The 19,129-nt window shown below is 42.9% G+C and overlaps 2 protein-coding genes across 6 annotated transcripts in view; one reads left to right on the top strand and one right to left on the bottom strand.

Moving 5' to 3' along the window:
- The window catches only part of PTBP1 (polypyrimidine tract binding protein 1), a 51,457-nt gene extending 49,252 nt beyond the window's left edge, over window positions 1-2,205 (bottom strand). Inside the window, exon 1 of one of the 3 annotated variants that reach the window (XM_054013816.1) lies at window positions 2,105-2,205. In XM_054013816.1, coding sequence (XP_053869791.1) covers window positions 2,105-2,112 — 8 coding nt within the window. In that variant the 5' untranslated portion in view covers window positions 2,113-2,205. The remainder of the gene's footprint in view (window positions 1-2,104) is intronic. The other 2 variants (XM_054013817.1, XM_054013818.1) reach the window with 2 other exon arrangements.
- The window catches only part of LOC128828837 (uncharacterized protein KIAA1958-like), a 30,108-nt gene continuing 12,761 nt past the window's right edge, over window positions 1,783-19,129 (top strand). For 2 of the 3 annotated variants that reach the window (XM_054013815.1, XM_054013813.1), the window contains exon 1: window positions 1,783-1,960. The gene's annotated coding sequence lies outside the window, so the exon portion shown is untranslated. Of the gene's footprint in view, window positions 1,961-5,291; window positions 5,381-19,129 lie in introns of all 3 variants that reach the window. The other variant, XM_054013814.1, reaches the window with a different exon arrangement.

The following is a 19,129-nucleotide window of genomic DNA, read 5'->3' as shown; positions in this document are numbered from 1 at the left end:
AACACTCCCTTTGGAATGATGGACAGAAAACTGAAAGTAGTGAACTAGGATGACATTCTTTTGGGCCATTTTCTAATATGCAATCTTTGCCATATCAAGCTCCCTTGCATATTTAACAAGACAATTTATACCAAAAACAACTTAAGAACAAAAAATGCAACTAAGCAGGATTGTAAGCATGAGAAATACTGATGAACGGTCATGGACAGCTAGCTATGCAGAAGTGGAACAATTTCCAGAAGAAAGAAACTCCCCACATCTCATCATGAGCCTAGCAAACAGCAGCTAGGCTCTGAAAGGAAAAAGTGAACCATGTCCTGGGATCTTTAACTGACATGGAATAATTAAAATTTTAGGCTTCAGCCCATATTGCCACTTCTGCTGCACAGGATGAAAAGCTACAACTGTCTAAATAAGTATTTTAATTTACATAACTAAGCCAGCTTTCCTACAATTTACCCTGAGTAGTAGAAAGAATATTCATCACAAAAACAATAGAGTTTTTCAAATTAGTTACAGCTGTAAATTATTAAGGTTTTTCTATAACTGTTTTATACCAACGTAACATGCTGAGCAGTTATCTGTTAAAAATGTAACAAGCTGAACTGAAATTCCTGAGCAAACTAAGGTAGTCTTTACATAAGGAACCAGACTCTGATCCCTTTCAGATCTAGAGTTGTGAATTAAACTTTTTATGAAGCCAGTCATTAATTTAGGCTCTCTAATTTAAGGTTTTGGGATACTTAACTACTGTCTCTTTGGAAGTGCCAAATATTTTGGCTTGACTAACAACCTTGTTCTCTTTAAAAGTCAGCACACTGCGGTAGTTACCCTTCCAGTCAAGGTAAGTAGGAAGAGGCCTCATTTCTGTTAAGTGATGTCTTCATTAAGCACCACATTTGGAAATGCCTCTAAAATAGATGGGGTGGTCACTAGAGAGAGAAGCAACATTACTTGGCATACAAAAGTTGCTCCCTGCAAAACTACGGGAGCCACATCATTAGCAAGGTAATTTTTATCTGGAAAAAGGGTAAGGAAACACTACCACAAGGCTTGTTGCGTTGTTACAGCTTAACCTGAGATGCCCAGGTACACGGCAAGGGACGCCATACTCCCACTAAATTCCCTAACTATGCCTGAAGGCATTAAAGCGCCTCAAAGCTGTAGCGTGAGCGTGTATAAGCCAAATTACACTTCAAAAAGCGTCTGTGGAAAGGCCAGGGCAATGGCAGGGGAACCCATTACTGAGGCAGCTCTGGGAGCGACCAAAGCCATAATCTTGGCGCCTGCAAAGAGTCCCCGCCCGGTACAATCGTGAGTGATTGCTACTCCTAAGGTGAGTGGGTGCGTGTTGCAGCGCTTCCCAGGCACCTCCCCAAGCAGACGCTACGGCCCACACCCAGGCAATTTACAGGAAACATGGCAACCCTCCTCCCACTCCGCGACCGCACGGGGGAGTCTGGATTCTTTTGGGGAAAGGGGGGGAGAAGAGCCACCCCCCTTCCCTAGGTGCACGGAAAGGGAGGGGGCGCCCCAAGGGGTGAGCGCGCGCGTCCCCCACCCCCAGGTGCACGGACCGGGGCAGGGCCCAGCCACGCGCCGGCGAGGCAGCCAGTCTCACGCGCCCATGTCTCCAAACGCACCGGGGGGCGGGAGGGGCGATCCCGCCCGGGCAGCTGAGCGCGAGGCGGCCGGAGGCACGCGGGAGGGGAGGGGAGGGGAGGGGAGGGGAGGGGAGTTCCGAGCGCGCGCGCGGCTCCGAACGCCCGGGTGGCCGCACGAGGCACCGCGCGCTCTCCGGGCCGCGCCTCACTTTCGGAGCGGAGGCATCGGGGGGGGCCGCCCCTCCCCCTTACTGCGGCCCCCACACGGCGACACAGGGGCCCGGGGCGGAAGTAGGAGGCGGCGGCGACGGAGGGGAGCCCGTCGGGCACCCGCCGCCTCAACGGACCCCTCTCAGGTAACCCTCCCCCCACACGCTCGCCCCCGCAGGTAACGCCCGAGCCCCCTTAGGAGGTGCCGAGTTCCCCACGGCCCAGTGAGGGCTCAAACAACTCCCCGCCTGTCTCCGCCCGTAGCCGGGCCCGGCCCAGCGGGGACTCACCCGTCCATTGCACAGAGAGGAGACCCGCAGGGAACGGAGTGGAGGCGCCGGAATAGCAGGAACGAACCCAACGGCTCCGTGTTATAGACTCACAAAATGGCGGCGCCGTCCGGCCCGCCTCACCCGCGCCAACACCCCATTGGCTGCCGCCGTTGTCGGCCTGACGACACAGGCGGGGATCACTCGCCTCACGGGGAGGGGCCTGGGGCGGCTGCTGCGCAGTCTATTGGCTGCAAGGGAGGCCAGGGGCGGGCTGAAGCGTGGCTGCGCAGCGCGATTGGATGAACGTCCGGCATTGTGAAGGGAAGCCATTTTGAGAGCGGGTAGGAAGCCCAATGGCCACACTGGGTAGCCATCTTGAATAGGGGCAAAGAACGGAATAACCACACTGGGCAGCCATCTTGACTATGGGCAAGCTCTCCAACGCGCCTGTTGGGTTGTCATGTTAAATATGGGTACGCATGCAGGGGGTAGCCATCTTAAATATGGGGAAACCGGCCAAAGACCACGCTAAGCAGCCATAGTGAATGTGGGCAAGGAAGCCCCAAAAGGCCTCACGCACTGGGCAACCAGTGTGGACAGGAAGCTAAAAGGTCCATGTGCCTGTTATAAAAGTACATTGTAACTACTTAAATATTTAACACATTTTGTCATTTTGGTTTTTTTTTTAAATGCAGTTAATTAACGTTTACAAAGACGTCAAATTCTTTTACTTTTTAAAAATTATATAATAAAATCAACTTTATTTTAACTGGAGTTGGTGTTTTGGGGAGAAAATTATTCTATTTGCCTGTGAGAGCACAATAATATTTTATGAAAGAGATAAAGAATTATCTGCTCAGTCCAGACATTAGGATTCTCTTCATAAGAGTCAGGGTTGCACCAGCTTCCTTGACCCCAAAATCTCCCCTTTTGTTACCCCGCACACACACACACACACACCTATCATGGGTTGCATTAATTAGTTCAGTGGCTCTCAAACTGTGGGTCAGGACCCGAAACTGGGTTGCAACCCCATTTTAAGGGGGGCCCCAGGGCTGGTGTTAGACTTGCTGGGGCCTGGGGCTAAAGCTGAATCCCGAGCTCCACCACGCAGGGCCGAAGGGGCTCAGATTACAGGTCCCGCATCTGAGGCTGAAACCCTTGGGCTTTGCCTTTGGTACCCCTGCTTGGAACGATAGGGATCAGGCTCTGACTTAGGCCCCCTGCCTGGGGCAGTGGGGCTGGACGGGCTGAGGCTCGTTCCCCCCTCCTGGGGTTGTTTAGTAATTTTTTTTTTTGTCAGAAGGGGGTGCAATGAAATTTGAGAACCGCTGGATTGGTTGATGCCTTCCATTCCAGAGGTAGCTGTCTTTCATTCATGCTGTATCTATTTAGGCCCCACTCCTTCAGAATGATTCATGCAGATAGCTGCTTGTGCCCAAATGAAGTCCCACTGTAAGCTTTCTAGGACAGGCACTGTATTTTTACTTTGCCCCTATGCAGCACAAAGGGGACTCTAATCAGGTCCTCTAGTGCTTATTGTAATTCAAATAATAATCACTCTTCTTCGCCCTTACTAACCTGTTTATGGTGCACCATAGTTATTTGGTTTCCTTTCTCTAACTTCTTCGGATGCATATAGCAGCATGCTTCCGTAGACACAATGATAATTTTCTGCTTAAATGTGGATAAGGTCTGTTCATCTGGAATTCTAGCAGCAATTCACTTTCATTGTTCTTATTTGTAATAATCCCATCTCTTAACCACTGCCATATCCTTCAGTAAAGGTTCAGGGCTCACTGAAATCCCCTTTTGCAGCACTGAATGAAATGCTCCTCCATCCACCCTGGGATCAGAGCTGCACTGGTTAAAACTGTGTTTGAAAGGTTATTGTAACTGACATGTTTCTGATCGCCATGTAGACAGGACCTTTAGTATGACATGTTTCCTTCTCTTGCTGGGCCCACACTAGAAATTTTTCTTTAAAAGTTCTCACTGTTGCACTTCCACCAGCATAGCTTCACTGGTGGTAGCAAAATGGAATCACCGGGCTAAAAGAGTGCCAGTGACACAGTGGTAGAAACACCTGAACTCTGTCTACAGTAGCCATCCCATCATTGCTACCACTGGTGGATCTGTAATGACAGAAGATATATAAATATAGATATATAAAAATAATAGTCTAGCATAGGTTTGGAGGCAAATCCTGCAGGCTGCTGATTCCATGTAGCTTCAGGCAAATTGATCAGGTATACCATAAGTGCATTTCTTAGGCGAAGGCTTTATTGCTGCCAGATTGAAAGAAAAGGTAAAAAAAAGTTGTGAAAGTGTTGGAACATACCATCACTTTTCCTCACACATGGATCACTGTGTTGATTGCTGCTCCTGAGGTGGGGAAAAGGTAAGTTCTTACCTGTTAATGCTTATTTGTATTAAATAGCGCCTAATGGCCTCAACCAAAATCAAAGTCCTGTTCTAGGTGCTAAAAATAAGAAGCACAGACTGTGCTCAGAGCATTTACAATCTAACATGACAAAGGCCTGATCTACATCTAAAATGTAGGTCGATCTAGGTTACTTCAGTCAGAGCTGTGAAAAATTTCACACCCTATGCAATGTAGTTAGGTCAACCTAACCCCTACTGTAGATACAACTAGGTTGATGGAAGAATTCTTCCAACTTCCACCTCTCTAGGGTGCGGGATTTATTACAGTGACAGAAAAACCCTTTCTATCACTGTAGTGTCTACACTCCAACACTGCAGCTGTGCCACTGTAGTGCTTGAGCATAGACATATCCAAAGGACGGGGGGAAAGAAAGGATTATCATCCCCATTTCACAATATGGAAAGATGTGGAGGCAACAAATTAGCAAGGGAAATTTCATTAGCACTAAATCCAGTGATTAATTATAAAAAATAAACCCAATTTAACTGACAACTATTAAAATTAACAAATCAATGTATAGCATATGCAGACATCCCACTTATTTTGAACAAAAACAGGCACTCAACATCAAGGACCTATTGCTTGTGCAAGCCATCTTTCGCATGGTCATGATGTGGTTTATAAAAAACAGAAAGAATGAATGAAATGTAACTGAAACTTGTTATTTAATGTCATGCACTCCTCTTCAGATTTCCCATCAATATATCAGATAAACAGATTTTCAGATTGAGCAATATTTTACCAGCTTTCTTCCTACAGCGCCTGATTGTGGACAACATAAAAGCAAGTCTGATTTTGAAGCGTCCTAGGTTACTCAGCTACTCATTTGTTCAGTCCTGTGTGCACTGGTAAGGGTGTTGCCCAGGTAATAAAGTTACTCAGTTAATTTTTTTTTTATTTTTTTATCATGTCTTTTTCTTTTGACAGAGAAAATCAGTGCATGTAGTAAATATACCATCTGGTAATATACAATTTTTCTTTGGAGCGAACATGATGCATTTTAAAAATATCCATTCCCTAGGAATTGCCTCACCTTCTCTCCACCAAAAACAAAAAACAGCCACCCAACTGAAAATGGGCTAAACTCCAGCATGATTCAGCCTCTTTTGTACAAGTCAGCAGGGAGCCCTGTCTGATTTACAGAGCCTCTCCCTGACCCCCCCAGTCCTGTGGTTGTTCATGTCTCGGTTGAAGGTTCTTTTGGGAGAGACACCCAGCTTTCCCCCCCCTTTTAAACCTTTACTGTATGTGTTATCTTCTGTTGAGTTTAACACATTTTTCACAGAAACTTTCCCTGCATCTCTCTCTCTGTATTTTTTAAAATGGTTTTCAAGCTGAAAATGCTTTGTGCAGGTAATTTTTCCATGCAGTTACTTTCTGTGAAAACCAGCAGCCCCCATGACCTTGCTTTCCTGATAGCTGCCCTGCTTTTCAAGATAAATGAAAACAAACAATTCTTCTCTCTCCAAGAAGGTCGTCTGTGTTCAAATATACTGTACACAATGATAATAACATCCTAAATAATTTGTTATAGAAAAAAACATAGTCCCTTTCTATTTTTCCTTATCCTCATCATTGTTTATAATAGTTTCTTAGGTCCTGATCCTGCAAACATGTATTTGTATAACTTTACTGCTGTGACTAGTCTAATTGAAATCAATTGAACTAGTCACAGTAGTAAATGGGGGTGGAAGGGTGTCCACCAGTGCCGATGCATACTTGCAAGTGTTTGAAGGAATGAGGCCTTTGACTTTTTAAAAAATCATCCCCAAGGCACTTCTATCATTCTGCAAAATGGAAAAAAATAGTCCCCTTATTTTTTAAAAGTGACCTACAATTAACATGACTGCTTTTGTTTTAAACAAAATTTGCAACTTTTGCAGCAACTTAAGATACCAGCAAAAAGAAGAACAGGAGTACTTGTGGCACCTTAGAGACTAACAAATTTATTAGAGCATAAGCTTTCGTGGACTACAGCCCACTTCTTCAGCTGTAGTCCACGAAAGCTTATGCTCTAATAAATTTGTTAGTCTCTAAGGTGCCACAAGTACTCCTGTTCTTCTTTTTGCGGATACAGACTAACACGGCTGCTACTCTGAAACCTGTCATTAAGATACCAGAACGTTCTCTTGTGCATTGTTAATGATATCACAGTGCAGCTCTGGAAATCCTTAGGCTAGACCTAGTGGAGAGAGCACTCCCTGTTGTATTTCTGTTGCAGAAGTATCTTTGTATTGCTGTCAGTCGAAGAAGTGGGCTGTAGCCCACGAAAACTTATGCTCTAATAAATTTGTTAGTCTCTAAGGTGCCACAAGTACTCCTGTTCTTTTTGCGGATACAGACTAACACGGCTGCTACTCTGAGTCTTGCTAAAATACTCCTTGCGTTTGATTTTGATTTTTTTTTTACATATTTCTCAGATATGGATTCAGAAGCAACCTACATAGTTAGAAACTGGAGGATTTTCCCCATCGGTTCAAACAGTTTGGGGATACAGAAGCATTAAAAATGAAAATAAATTAAATTAGTGGGCTTGCATTCTGTAACTGTATCTTACAAGTAGCAACACTGTATTCCTAAATACATTGGGTTTGGAACTGAGACCTTTATATTGATATTAAGTTTCAACGAGGAGTGAATTTTTTATAACCAGGCTAACAACTCCCTAAAATAGACTTTTAGAATGGAATTGCTTTGTTGGCACAGCCAAATGCTGGTTCTTCCTGATACCTGACTTTCAAGGATCAGTTAATACATTGTTAAGGCTCAACTTAACTTGTAATATTGTGGAAATTGTGAATTCCGCAATATTAAGCTTCCACCATAATTTTGACAGCGGGAGCCCCCGCCATGCAGAAGGCTGATAGTGGGAGCCCTGGCCACCCGGAGGCTGAAAGCTGAGCCCCTGTTGTCAACCCCAACCCCCCCCACTCTCAGGCCTGGGAACCTACTTTCAGCCCCAAGTGGCCGACAGCAAGAGTCCCCACTCTCAGCCCTGGACCCTCAATCTGAGCCCTGGGCAACCGACAGCGGGATCCCCGGCTCTCAGCCCCAGGCGCCTCACAGTAGAAAATCATGGAAAAGTAATAATGGACTTTATTACCCCAAATAATAAGGTCCATTATTACTTTTCTCCAATTTTCCAAGGCATGTCCACAACTCAGCTACAATTTTTTGACAATCATCCCACAATTCAAGTAGGGCCTTAAGCATTGTACTACCCAAGCACTAGTCTTGAAATGTCTGTCAGTGTTTCCATTATAAATTTTGGGTTTGGGATTTTAATGCGATAACCGTGTCAAATCAAACCTAGATATACTTTGTATGTATACAACTGAACAAATTAAAATTCCAAGTTTAACTACAGAATCTAGTGATTATTTTTCTTTCCCTCTTTAATCTATTACAAATTGAGAGAATGCTATCTGTCTATGCCCTAGGGGTCTGCAGACTATGTCTAAACGTGTCTGCAAAAGGCTGTTATTACCACAGAACCGTGGTTTTCAATCTGTGGTGTCCGCAGACTTTGTCTATGATTTCCAAAGGAGTCCATACCTCGATACAAAATACTTTAGGGGTCCGCAAATGACAAAAGGTTGAAAACCACTGGTCTATACTATTCCAGTCTTTATCAGTTCATGTTGTTTCAGCTCTTTCCTGTCTTCATTGCTCCTCTTGGATGCATTTGGGTGATTCATTTCCTGTGCAGAATGAACCAGCCATTTCCTGGCTATTGAATTCAGGAACTTCTTCTACCAGTCAGCGCTAAGTTTCTGAGTGGGTTGATCTATTGTTTGGTCAGACCTCCTCCCTGCCCCCCTCCCCCCCCCCCCCCAAGTTAGGTTAGAACAGTGAATGTTGATTTCAATGTTATGAAAGGGTAATATTGCCAGATTGTCACAATGTTGCTTTGGGATCATTAACATGCCCCCTACAGTCTGGGTTTCAGTATCCTTTTTTTGTGTGTTGGAATTAAAATCATTCCATAGATCCAAATTTCATGGTATTATATCTTAGTGCACGAGAAGCAAAACCTTTTCTTAATTTCATCCAATCATTTTCAATGCATGCAAATAGGACATTTAAAAAGATATGATGTGCCAAATTCATCCACAGGATAATGGCATTGAAGAAAATGAAATTACAGGAGGTATCTGTCCCAATGACTTTTTGATTATTTTAATAAATGGCAGCAAGGTTATGTGCACAGGAATTAATTTTGTTATTGACTAGTTCAGCTCACAGAGATATTGGTTTTCATAGTAGATACGGATCAGAATAACTCTTCTGTTTGACATTGTTCTTTTCTCTTAATTTTGTTTTCATAATTTCAGCTCATCTCCATCCCCACACCCTTAATTTCCTGCACAACTATTTCCCAGTTTTTCATCTTAGTGCGACCCTATAACTGTGTTGTGGAAAGCCACCTTGGGCAAAATGTCTTATTCTAGAGGCTGGCCTTGCTATGGTGACCCAATTGAGAGTAGTGTTCTCCCAAGCCTGCAGTGTCCCAACTCTTTGTTGCTACAAAGCAATTTGCTCCTTTTAAAGTCTTCTCCCATGATTTTTTTTTAAATATTCTTGTTTACTCGCCTGTCGTACATCTGTTATGTGTTGAAGGATATTAAACAATAAAATTGTTGGGTTAGGGATACTGCCCTTTTTGAGTTTGCATATAGCACTGCTGTGAGGATTATCACTGAATAATTCATACCCTTAATGATTGATTCATGCACAAGAGCTGGTTACCTCCTCTGTGACTTTCCATTAACTGTAATAGAATGAAAGTTCCTATTAAATTGAATATATTGTACAAGTACCCACAGCAACCCTTGTCTTCTCTTCATTAGCACTCAAAATGTGGCATCTATCAAAACTACTTAGAGCAGGTGCGTGTGCGCAAAACTGCTCCCTTACTATTCAGTAATATTTGTACTCAGCCATGAATAGGAGCGCATTTTGTTCCAGTGCCAGACCTAACCAGAGTAAGGCCAGATGGAACTATAATATTTTTATATTATATACAATATTTTCTAATTCCCTGTCTTTCTTCAGTAAGGAAGGTGGGTGGGTATTCCATCACGCCCTTCTCAATGGTATAACCACGAAAGGTGCGCTAGCAAGGTTAGTAGAAAATCACGGACATAAAAAAAAACCCTGTGGCTTCTGTGATTTTTAAATTGTGGAAATGCCTTTCAGCAGAATTAAATATTTTGTCTAAAAAAAGAAATTTTAGTTTCTGCCTTTTCCCATTGCAAAGTTACAGGTCCTAACTTGGCCAATGTAAACACAGCAATGTGTTGCTTCCCAGCCTTGCAGGAAATTCTCTGATCAAATAGCAACAGCATGAACTCATCCATTCCTTGCCTTGTTCAATGCAATTGGACTACTCTTAGTAGTAGTTACTATCCCAGTAGAAAGTGTTTGCAGGATTGGGCCCTAACTCCCTAGGAATCCACTATCCCTTGCACATGATTTGTACAATGCATCTGAAGTCCATTTGTCCACAAAACACAAGATATGAAGTTGTGCTGAAGCTAGGTTTCCCATCCCACAACCAATACAACCACCATTAGGTTGATCTGCATTAAGTTTCTTAATTCTTTACCCTTTAGTCCCCTGAAAAAGCATGACTTTTGTTCTTGGAATAGACTCCGCACCATAATTAAAAATGTCAAAAATGCTTGAGAAACTCCAAGTTGCTAAAAATGAATGTGAATTTCTTCCCCGCAATCCCTGTGTCTTTCCCTTACCCTGGCCTCAGCTTTATAAAGTGGTTTGTTTCCAACCCTGCAGCATAGTTTGCATTCCACAGTCAAGAATGAACATTTATTTATACAAACATCCATCCTTGCAAGCACATCTCAGTGTGCTATCCTAAGGCAGAGCAATAAACATCATTTTTCTTTCTGTTCTCCTTTGCAAAGCTGCATTGCTAGACATTTTATCAGGAGGCAATTCTTCAATTAAAGATTAGCACAGTTCAGTCACTTCCCCATGGCTGCAAATCTGTTAAAAAACGAAAGAGCATTCTGGTCCATTTCCCTACACAGATTATATTTTTTGTACCCTCTAATGATGGTGACAATTTCCTTTAAAAAAAGAGTCCTGGTGCAGGTTAGGATCCCAGTGTCTCTGTGTATCTTGCAGAAACTCAATCTCCAGAATCCTAGGGCTTGTTTGTTCTCAGTCATTCTGAGAATCCAGTTTTCCCCAAACCTCTGAGCAGGCCATGGAGGTATATTAATTATTTCAACACTTGAATGCACAAGCTGACAGTATGAAAGCGATCAGAGTGGTAGATGAAACAGCATCTGGCCACCACCAAGAAGGGTAACACAACTCAGAGTTAAAGCTCATATATTATTTCTTCCAGTTCTCCATCTCTCACCTGTCAGATAGGAGTATCATTCACCGAAATGCTAGCTCATCACCTGTGTGCTTGTGGCAGCAGGTCACCTCCCATTGCATCTGCTGTTTAATTGGGGATTACACAGATGCTAGATGACTACAACAGGCTAATTTCAAGATCTGAATGCAGCAAATGTAAATGAAACTGGGGCCCTATACAGAGAGTTTCTTTATTTTGTGTCTTTATAGACAAATATATCTGCAAGCTACTCACTACCTTGTCTAAAGATGTAAAAATTTGCCCTGAGCATGAGCCAAATTCTGCTCTTAGTTGAACAAATTAAGAGAGGAACTTGGTTCCATCTCTTTTAAAATTAAATCCACCAATGAATTTGGTCAATCGTGGCTTGATTGGGTACTTCCTTGTCAGCATTTCTGAAGCAGCTTTTGAAAACATAATGTATTTAGGATTTTTTAAAATGGTGTCTCAAGTATGTAGGTGGAATATTGTTAAAACGCAAGAGGGAAGTGAAATTCATTTTTTAAAATACACACTTGATACTGTCTTTTCAGAAGGGGAGTACTGGCACCTTTCCTAATGTTTCACAACCAGAGACTGGTGAACTATTCTAACGAATGAACTCTGAGCATAAGTTCTCACTGACTGTATTCACTGAATCATTATTGGTCTTTTTATGGCTCTGAATTATTAGATTTTCAATAACTACACTGTTGCAAGGCTTGCAAATGCACAATCCATTGCTGTGGTATTAGGGCTAAATCCTGCCATTTCTTATCAAATTATAGTTACATAGGATACAGACAACAGGTTTTCTCCTTTTTATCATAATGCACCCATAACATGCAAGGCTGTGTACTGTGGTCTGCAAGGGTGTGGTATGCAGGAAAAGGGGTAGGCTAGGTTCTGACTGAGTAGATCATATGCCACCATCAGTAACATGTGTTCTGAGACATCCTACCCTGGTGGGGTAGAACAACTTCATGCAGCTGGCAATTCACCACTACCTCCCCTGTACCAGATTCATTCTGGGTAGGATTTTAGTTCTAAGCTTGCAAGTTATAATGCATGTCCTGGAGCACACACTACATAGTTACACAGCTGTGTGAAGAGAGCAGGAGTACTTGTGGCACCTTAGAGACTAACAAATTTATTAGAGCATAAGCTTTCGTGGGCTACAGCCCACTTCTTCGGATGCATAGCTGTGTGAAGAGTTCTCCTATGGCTATTTAATATTTGTCATGAAATTATATCAACAAAGTTATGATCAGACATTTTAGTTCCATCAGAAGAGGACTCCTATTTATCTAAGGCAGTGGTCTCCACCCCTGGGGTGCGTGCAAGAGGATTTTTTTTTTTTTTTTTTTGCTTTGGCAAAAATGGTAGAGCTGGCACGGCAGGGGGTGCGTGCTCAAAAATTTTTCACTGATAGAGGTGCGGGATCAAAAAAGTTTGGAGACCACTGATCTAAGGTACTTATATGTTCCCTCATTACCATAGTATCTAAGCACCTCATAAATTACTGAATTATGTAATGTAACACACTGTATTATCCTTATGTTGTGTGCGAAAAGTACACTCCATCAAAATGAAGTTGGATCACCTTTCTCTTAGGGATAAATACTGACAGCATCTTTTGCTAGAGTAAATGGCAGGGGTGCATCGTACCCCCCAGACTGGGGCTCTATACTGCCGTGAGTAATCCTGAGGATAACTAAGCAGGCATAGAAAGGGTATGGAGTGGACTCAAATTCCTGGATGGGGTGAGGCGCTCATGCCAGTGATCTCCCATGCCCACCTGATGACTTATTATGGGGATCCTGGTGCCCTCTCTCTTCTTTGTACAAGTCCTATGGAAGCTGCTCTAAGTCTGATGCTGTAGTAACCCCTGTGGAGCTGCCATGGGAGATAAAAGGAGAAATTAAGTGGTCCCCACAGGGAGTTGTGGTGGGGGGAGGTCTATCCCAGCCCCTTCATTCTATTGTCCAGGCTACAGAGAGGTCTTTGCCCTGTTTGGAAGCAGTCAGCTGGCACTGTTCTGAGAGTTGTGTAGCTCCTTTACGCTTCCCTGCAGAGTCAGGGATGCTCAGTGCGTGTGCTAATGAAACACAATGTATTATTGTAATCATCTCTGTATTGGCATAGTAACGCATATACTCAAGTATGTCCAAAAGAATAATAGAGTTCAGTTCAGACACCAAACCCTTGTGTATACCATGCCTGCCATGAGTCCTGCATTGTCACACAGGCTAATAAAGACATCATTTTCCCAGATCTTAAGTGCTATTAAACATCAAGCTCCAAGTGATTTTCTACTTGGATCAAAGATGGGTTTGTTCCAGTGCCACTTAAGTTTAAAAGGCAAGAATACCAGGAATGAATTAAACCTCCCCAGTGGCAGCTGCTGAGGTTCAATTGGTTTGTCAGTGCCATAATTATGCAGCGGGTGTCTTCTATTTGCCGGCCCATATGTTCCTGAAGGATGTTATGTCATGGAAAAACACAGTGGTGCTTCGTTCCCAAAGCTATGCGGTTTTTCTGTTGTGGCATGAGGACTTGCTTATGTTTCAGCTGAAAAATGTTGAGAACTAATGTTCCAATTTCGGTCTGATAATTAAACTATCATTACTCTTACTTGAACTATCTAGATGGAAGTGCATTAAGAGAAATGGCTTGTGTCATAAATAAATTAAACAATGGGTCTAACGCAAGAGAGGCTGGCAGTAGTCACATTACATTATTTTCACATTTCCAGATAATCTCTGAAAATGAATGCTGCTACTTGCCTCATGCTAGGAATCCTTGCTGTTATTTAGTTTATGCTGAATTTTCAAATCATCCGAAGTTAGTGTAGTGCATATTTCCAATTCTGCTGCGTATTAAAATACCTTTAGAGCATTAAAAGAATATTGAGGACAAAAGGACTGATCCTGCAAGATGCTAACGTTGGTGGGAATTGGGGGCACTCAGACTTCAACAGCCAAAGGAATGAAAAACAACATAATATCCTCTCGAATGTTTAAGATGCTCAGATACTCTGGCAATGAGTATAATGTGAACATAAAGACAGATAGCACCCTGCAGGAGGAACTTAATACCTTACAGAATTGGGCCTGAAATGTCAATCATAAGGGCTTAATCTGTGTGTGCAAAACTAGGTAATTGTACCAATTTATTGATGCGTGTTTGCACAATTGTCATTTGTAAGATCGGCTTCCTAGTTTGTATATACCATTACATGCTTGTGCATGTTCTGCAGGCACAGCATAGACCAGTAAGATTCAACTTTGAAACCATAACTAACTATTTAAACCAAAAAAACAAAATGGTATCTTTAATACAGTGTAGGTCTGTCTTTGACTTCATATTACCTATGTACTGAAGGTTTCTCAGATAACAGGATGCCCTTGCCAATGCAATAATGCTACAATATTTCTCCAGGAGGCTAAATTAATGTAATTTTAGTTTAGTTTAATTGAATTTCCTTGCTTCATAGGACATTCTTCACCCTCACTCAGGCATGGGTCATACAGATGTGCTGGTGTATGGCTTCATGTGTGAGCCTGTGCATCTGTGGTGAGCTGAGGGGGGAAAGATAGAAAGGCAGATCTTCAGGAGCCTTGCTCACCCCTGAAGATCCAGGCCTAATTGGCATATGTAAAGTGATTAGTTACATAAGTGAATATGCACCTTGTGGGCATTTCTATTCAACCCAAAGCAGGGAATTTCTAAGGGCACTTTTGAAAACTGCATCCAGCAATGTGTACTCAGGCAGTTTTGGCACTAACAATTCAAACTAAATTTTAATAACTAAAAATTTCTATTAGGGCAACTCCCCTCACACTTTTGAAAATGTTGGCCATAGTGTGGAGAAACTGCCTCCTTTTCTGCTTCCCATTTCACTCCTGCATCATTTGAGCAGCACATGGGAAAGCTGCTTTGTCATTTTTGAAGGACAGTAACCAATTCCCCACTCTTCCCTATTTATTCCAAGGCTTTCCTATCACTCCATGTGTTATGAGACCATTGTACTGTTCCCCAAAGGCTATGATTGCCCTGTGAGAGGGTTGCTGAAGTGATTTTGGTGGTGGTGATTTTGGAACAAGGAGGGGAAGCAGTGGCATTTATAATCAGGGAGAACACTATAGCATCATATGGCATGAGGGTTCCAACTGCCCATCACCTAGGCACACAGCTGATCCTGAGACAGCTTGCAAGGCAGCTAAGGGTCATGCATTGATACATCTGTCTGCATCCAGTGAGTGTGGGGACACTGGCATTGAGAACTTGGAGCCTTTTTCCTTCCCTGCTGGGGCCCAACAATCGTAAAACCATTGGCAGCAGGGAGGAGATGAAGACAGCTGCCGCCATCAGGGAAGTGAGAAGCTCAAGGATGTGGGGGCAGGAGAAGTACAGAATGGAGGAGGCTCAGAGGCTGAGGGCAAAGGAACTGGGAAGGGAAGCAAGGGCAGAGTATGGGAGACTGCTCCAGGCAGGTCCTCTCCCGCACAAGGTCCTCCCCCAGACTCTCCTGCCCATTCACCATCCCTGACCACAACAAGGCTCCCTCACCCACAGGCTGCCCCAAGCCCCCCATTTTTTTTCTAGGCTCCCTCCAATCTTCACCTTTTGGGATGCAAGGGCTAGGCTCCCCTCATGCCATCCCACTCTCCCTTAGGTGCCCTCGAGCTGAGAATCTGTGGCTCTCTCCCCCTGTGAAGAAAAGCATCACACATGGAGCCATACAGACTTTGAGCCCCAGGCACCGAGTGCTGAGATCAGATTGTCAAAGAACACACATCCCTCCCACACACATTCTGCTTTGAAAATTCCCAGTGTTGTCCTCAGTGCCAGAACTGGGCATCCAAATTCTTTCCGGAGCCCCCAGGGAAGATCCTGTGAAAGATACCCCTGCATAAAAGGAACTCTGCATCCTCCAAGGCCTCTCTGGACATCAGAAAGCTACTTTCATAGAAGCTTCTGGCTTTCCTCTGAGTGCCCTGCTGACTTGCCCTACAGTCCCCAGTTCTACTTCATCACTATACTCTGTACGCCTAGGGGAGTGCTCAGAGGGGGATAAGCTCCTCGCCTTCTGCACCCTATCCCTGAACTGAGCCACCCCTGATCAAGTAGATTTAAAAAGTGCTCTTAAAAGGCAAAATCCTGGGGTGGGTCCGGTGGTGGAAGGATGCAATCTTAATGGTTAAGATGTGTTTTGTATTTTACAATTTAGGTGGCAAAGTCTCACTGAAAAAACAAAGTTTTGTTACAAGGCACATCTTCCCCACTAAATAACAGAACACTCTTTATTCAAAACATCTTACAATGGTAGGGTATTACCCACAAATTGCATATAGGGAAAGTGAAGCGCAGAGCGGGGTGGAGAAGAGTAATTTGCCCCAGGGCACACAGCATATCCTTGGGACTAGAACTCAGGGCTCCCAGCTCCCACTCTAGTCCCCTAAGCACTGGAATGTGCTATCTCCAATATAAAGCACCATTTAATTTCTTTGTTAAGAGATGAGTAGGGAAGTGGCCTGTGTTACTTCACTATTTGTAGATGAATTTTTGAAAAAAAAAACAACAAAATTTTGCTCAGCAATACCTGGAAAATAAATAAATAAATATACACACACACCCCACACCTCTACCCCGATATAATACAACCTGATATAACACAAATTTGGATAGAACGCGGTAAAGCAGCACTCTGGGGGGTAGGGTGGGGGCTGCGCACTGCGGCAGATCAAAGCAAGTTCGATATAACATAGTTTCACCTATAACCTGGTAAGATTTTTTGGCTCCTGAGGACAGCATTATATTGGGGTAGCGGTGTGTATCTATATGTATTTAGGAATAGTAGGCATTATATATACACACATACACGCACACTATCCCAATTCAGAAGGGATTTTTTGAAGGGACAAAATCTGCAGTCTTAGATTGAGGAAATTTTATGCCAATTTTCAGCCAGATAGAAAAGAACTAAAATACAAACCCATTACATACAAGGATTATAAATGGAGATGCTTCTGTATTCAGCTAAAATAACACTATTAGTCAACCTAGAATTGCATTGTAGTTGTAGCATTAAGTTTAAACATCCCTCCCCCCCGAATCAGCATTGCTGAGCAGCCAGGAAAGCTAAGTCTAGGACTTTATATTAATTATTGCTATTTTTGGTGTGTTTGGTACTTCATGTGTGTAGTTGGGTGTTTTTGTTCTTTGTTTGTTTTTTGCAGCTATGGAGAACAGTATTTTGGGAGGGTATTTTCACCCTTGCAAACTTAACGTTTAGCAGAAGAGTGGAAACTAGGGTGACCCAGATGTCCCGATTTTATAGGGACAGTCCCGATATTTGGGGCTTTTTCCTATGTAGGCTATTACCCCCCACTCCCTGTCCCGATTTTTCACACTTGCTATCTGGTCACCATAAGTGGACCGTGGATTAGTAGTAAGATTTTTCTCGGAAGCAGGATCAGGACATTGCTTTCCTTGTTAGGCCTAGGCCAAAGGGAGATGTGTAAACACTCTTTTCAGTCAGCCTACCCTGCAGAAAGGGAATGCTTTCTGTCTGGATTGGGTGTGAGCCTAAAATAGGACTGAAATCAATTGGCTCTTCCTAGCCAGGGTTTCACTATTATTATTATTAACAATGTAGCAGCCTCTGGTGGAGAAGATCTGTAAATTCACAGGTTTGTTCAGCTGTAAATTTCAGCAAGACTTTGCCACCTAAATTGTTAAATACAAAACACATCTTTAATTTAAATTTAAGTTAGCATCTGTTGTTTTCAGAAAACAAATTACTACTGCAGGATTACCAACCCCAGCATTCAAGAATCATGAGTCAAGCCCCCAAAATCATGATTTAAAAAAAAAATTATGCATTTTGGGTTTTTTTTATTTGCCTTTTGAGCTCAAGCGTTTTTCTGCAATCATAAGGACTGAAACTTATTTAAATAAATTAAAGCGGAGGACACGACTCCAGAAGCTGGTACTTTAAGGAAGTTCAAATATCATGAGATTTTTGAAAATGGTGAGAGTTGACAACACTGCTTTAATGTCTTTGAGAAATGCACTTTTGACATCCCACATCCCTCTCCCAGTTCTTCAGTGATGAAAGATGGATTATTTCAAGTACATAAAAGGCTGTTACAAGGAGGAGGGAGAAAAATGGTTCTTCTTAACCTCTGAGGATAGGACAAGAAGCAACAGGCTTAAATTGCAGCAAGGGCAGTTTAGGTTGGACATTAGGAAAAACTTCCTCACTGTCAGAGTGGTTAAGCACTGGAATAAATTGCCTAGGGAGGTTGTGGAATCTCCATCATTGGGGATTTTTAAGAGCAGGTTGGACAGACACCTGTCAGGGATGATCTAATACTTGGTCCTGCCTTGAGTGCAGGGGACTGGATTAGATGACCTCTTGAGGTCCCTTCCAGTTCTATGATTCTATTTGCATATATGGGTCTGAGGAACAAAGTAAGGCCCCGATCCTGCAATGAGCACTGCGGAGGTACGCTCATGTACAGTACAGGATTGGGGCCTAACACGCCAAGAGTAATGCCCAGAGAAAATCTTATGAAGAAAAAAGGCCCCAGTTCTGCAAACTTGCATGTAACTTTACATAACACAGGTTGTTCCCGTGTGCAACTACTCGTATTCCTGGAGTTACTCAGATATGTAAGTGTTTGCAGGATCAGGACTTGAAGTTATTTTCTACATTTGGGAGTTTTTAGTAAAAATGTTTGACGAGCTGCTTCATAATTTGTTTCCCATTAATTTCAATTTCCCTCATGCTCCTTCTCAGTGTGATAAAAATTGGATATTTTGTAATTAATTTCCCCCCATACATCTGTTTTTAGTGTCTGTCATACTTAAAAAATAAAAGTAATAATAATAAATAATAATTGCCTCAGGGAGCTTAGTCATGCTGCAAGAATAGTGTCTCCGTAACAGGCACTTGAGAGAGGAGATGTAATTCAGGGCAACTGTGGGGAAGATGATCTGGGATCTGAAGGAAGTAAAAACAAAAAATAGTGCCCGATTCTATGAAAATATATGAAATCACATAATGAGGTTTCTGTGGAGTAGCACTTACCAGCAGAGTGTCTCCCAAAGCTGGCACATGCAGTGAGAACCTGCTGTCCCTCAGAGGACTAAGTGGACAGTGCTCTAAATCCTGGTTTTTCTTACTAGGATTGTTCCAGTTTCCTGTTTTGTCCTGTCA

Source organism: Malaclemys terrapin, chromosome 24 (assembly GCF_027887155.1).
Source record: "Malaclemys terrapin pileata isolate rMalTer1 chromosome 24, rMalTer1.hap1, whole genome shotgun sequence".
Taxonomy (NCBI): Eukaryota; Metazoa; Chordata; order Testudines; family Emydidae; genus Malaclemys; species Malaclemys terrapin.
The sequence above is the reverse complement of the archived record's forward strand: the minus strand, read 5'-3'. Positions and strand labels throughout refer to the sequence as shown.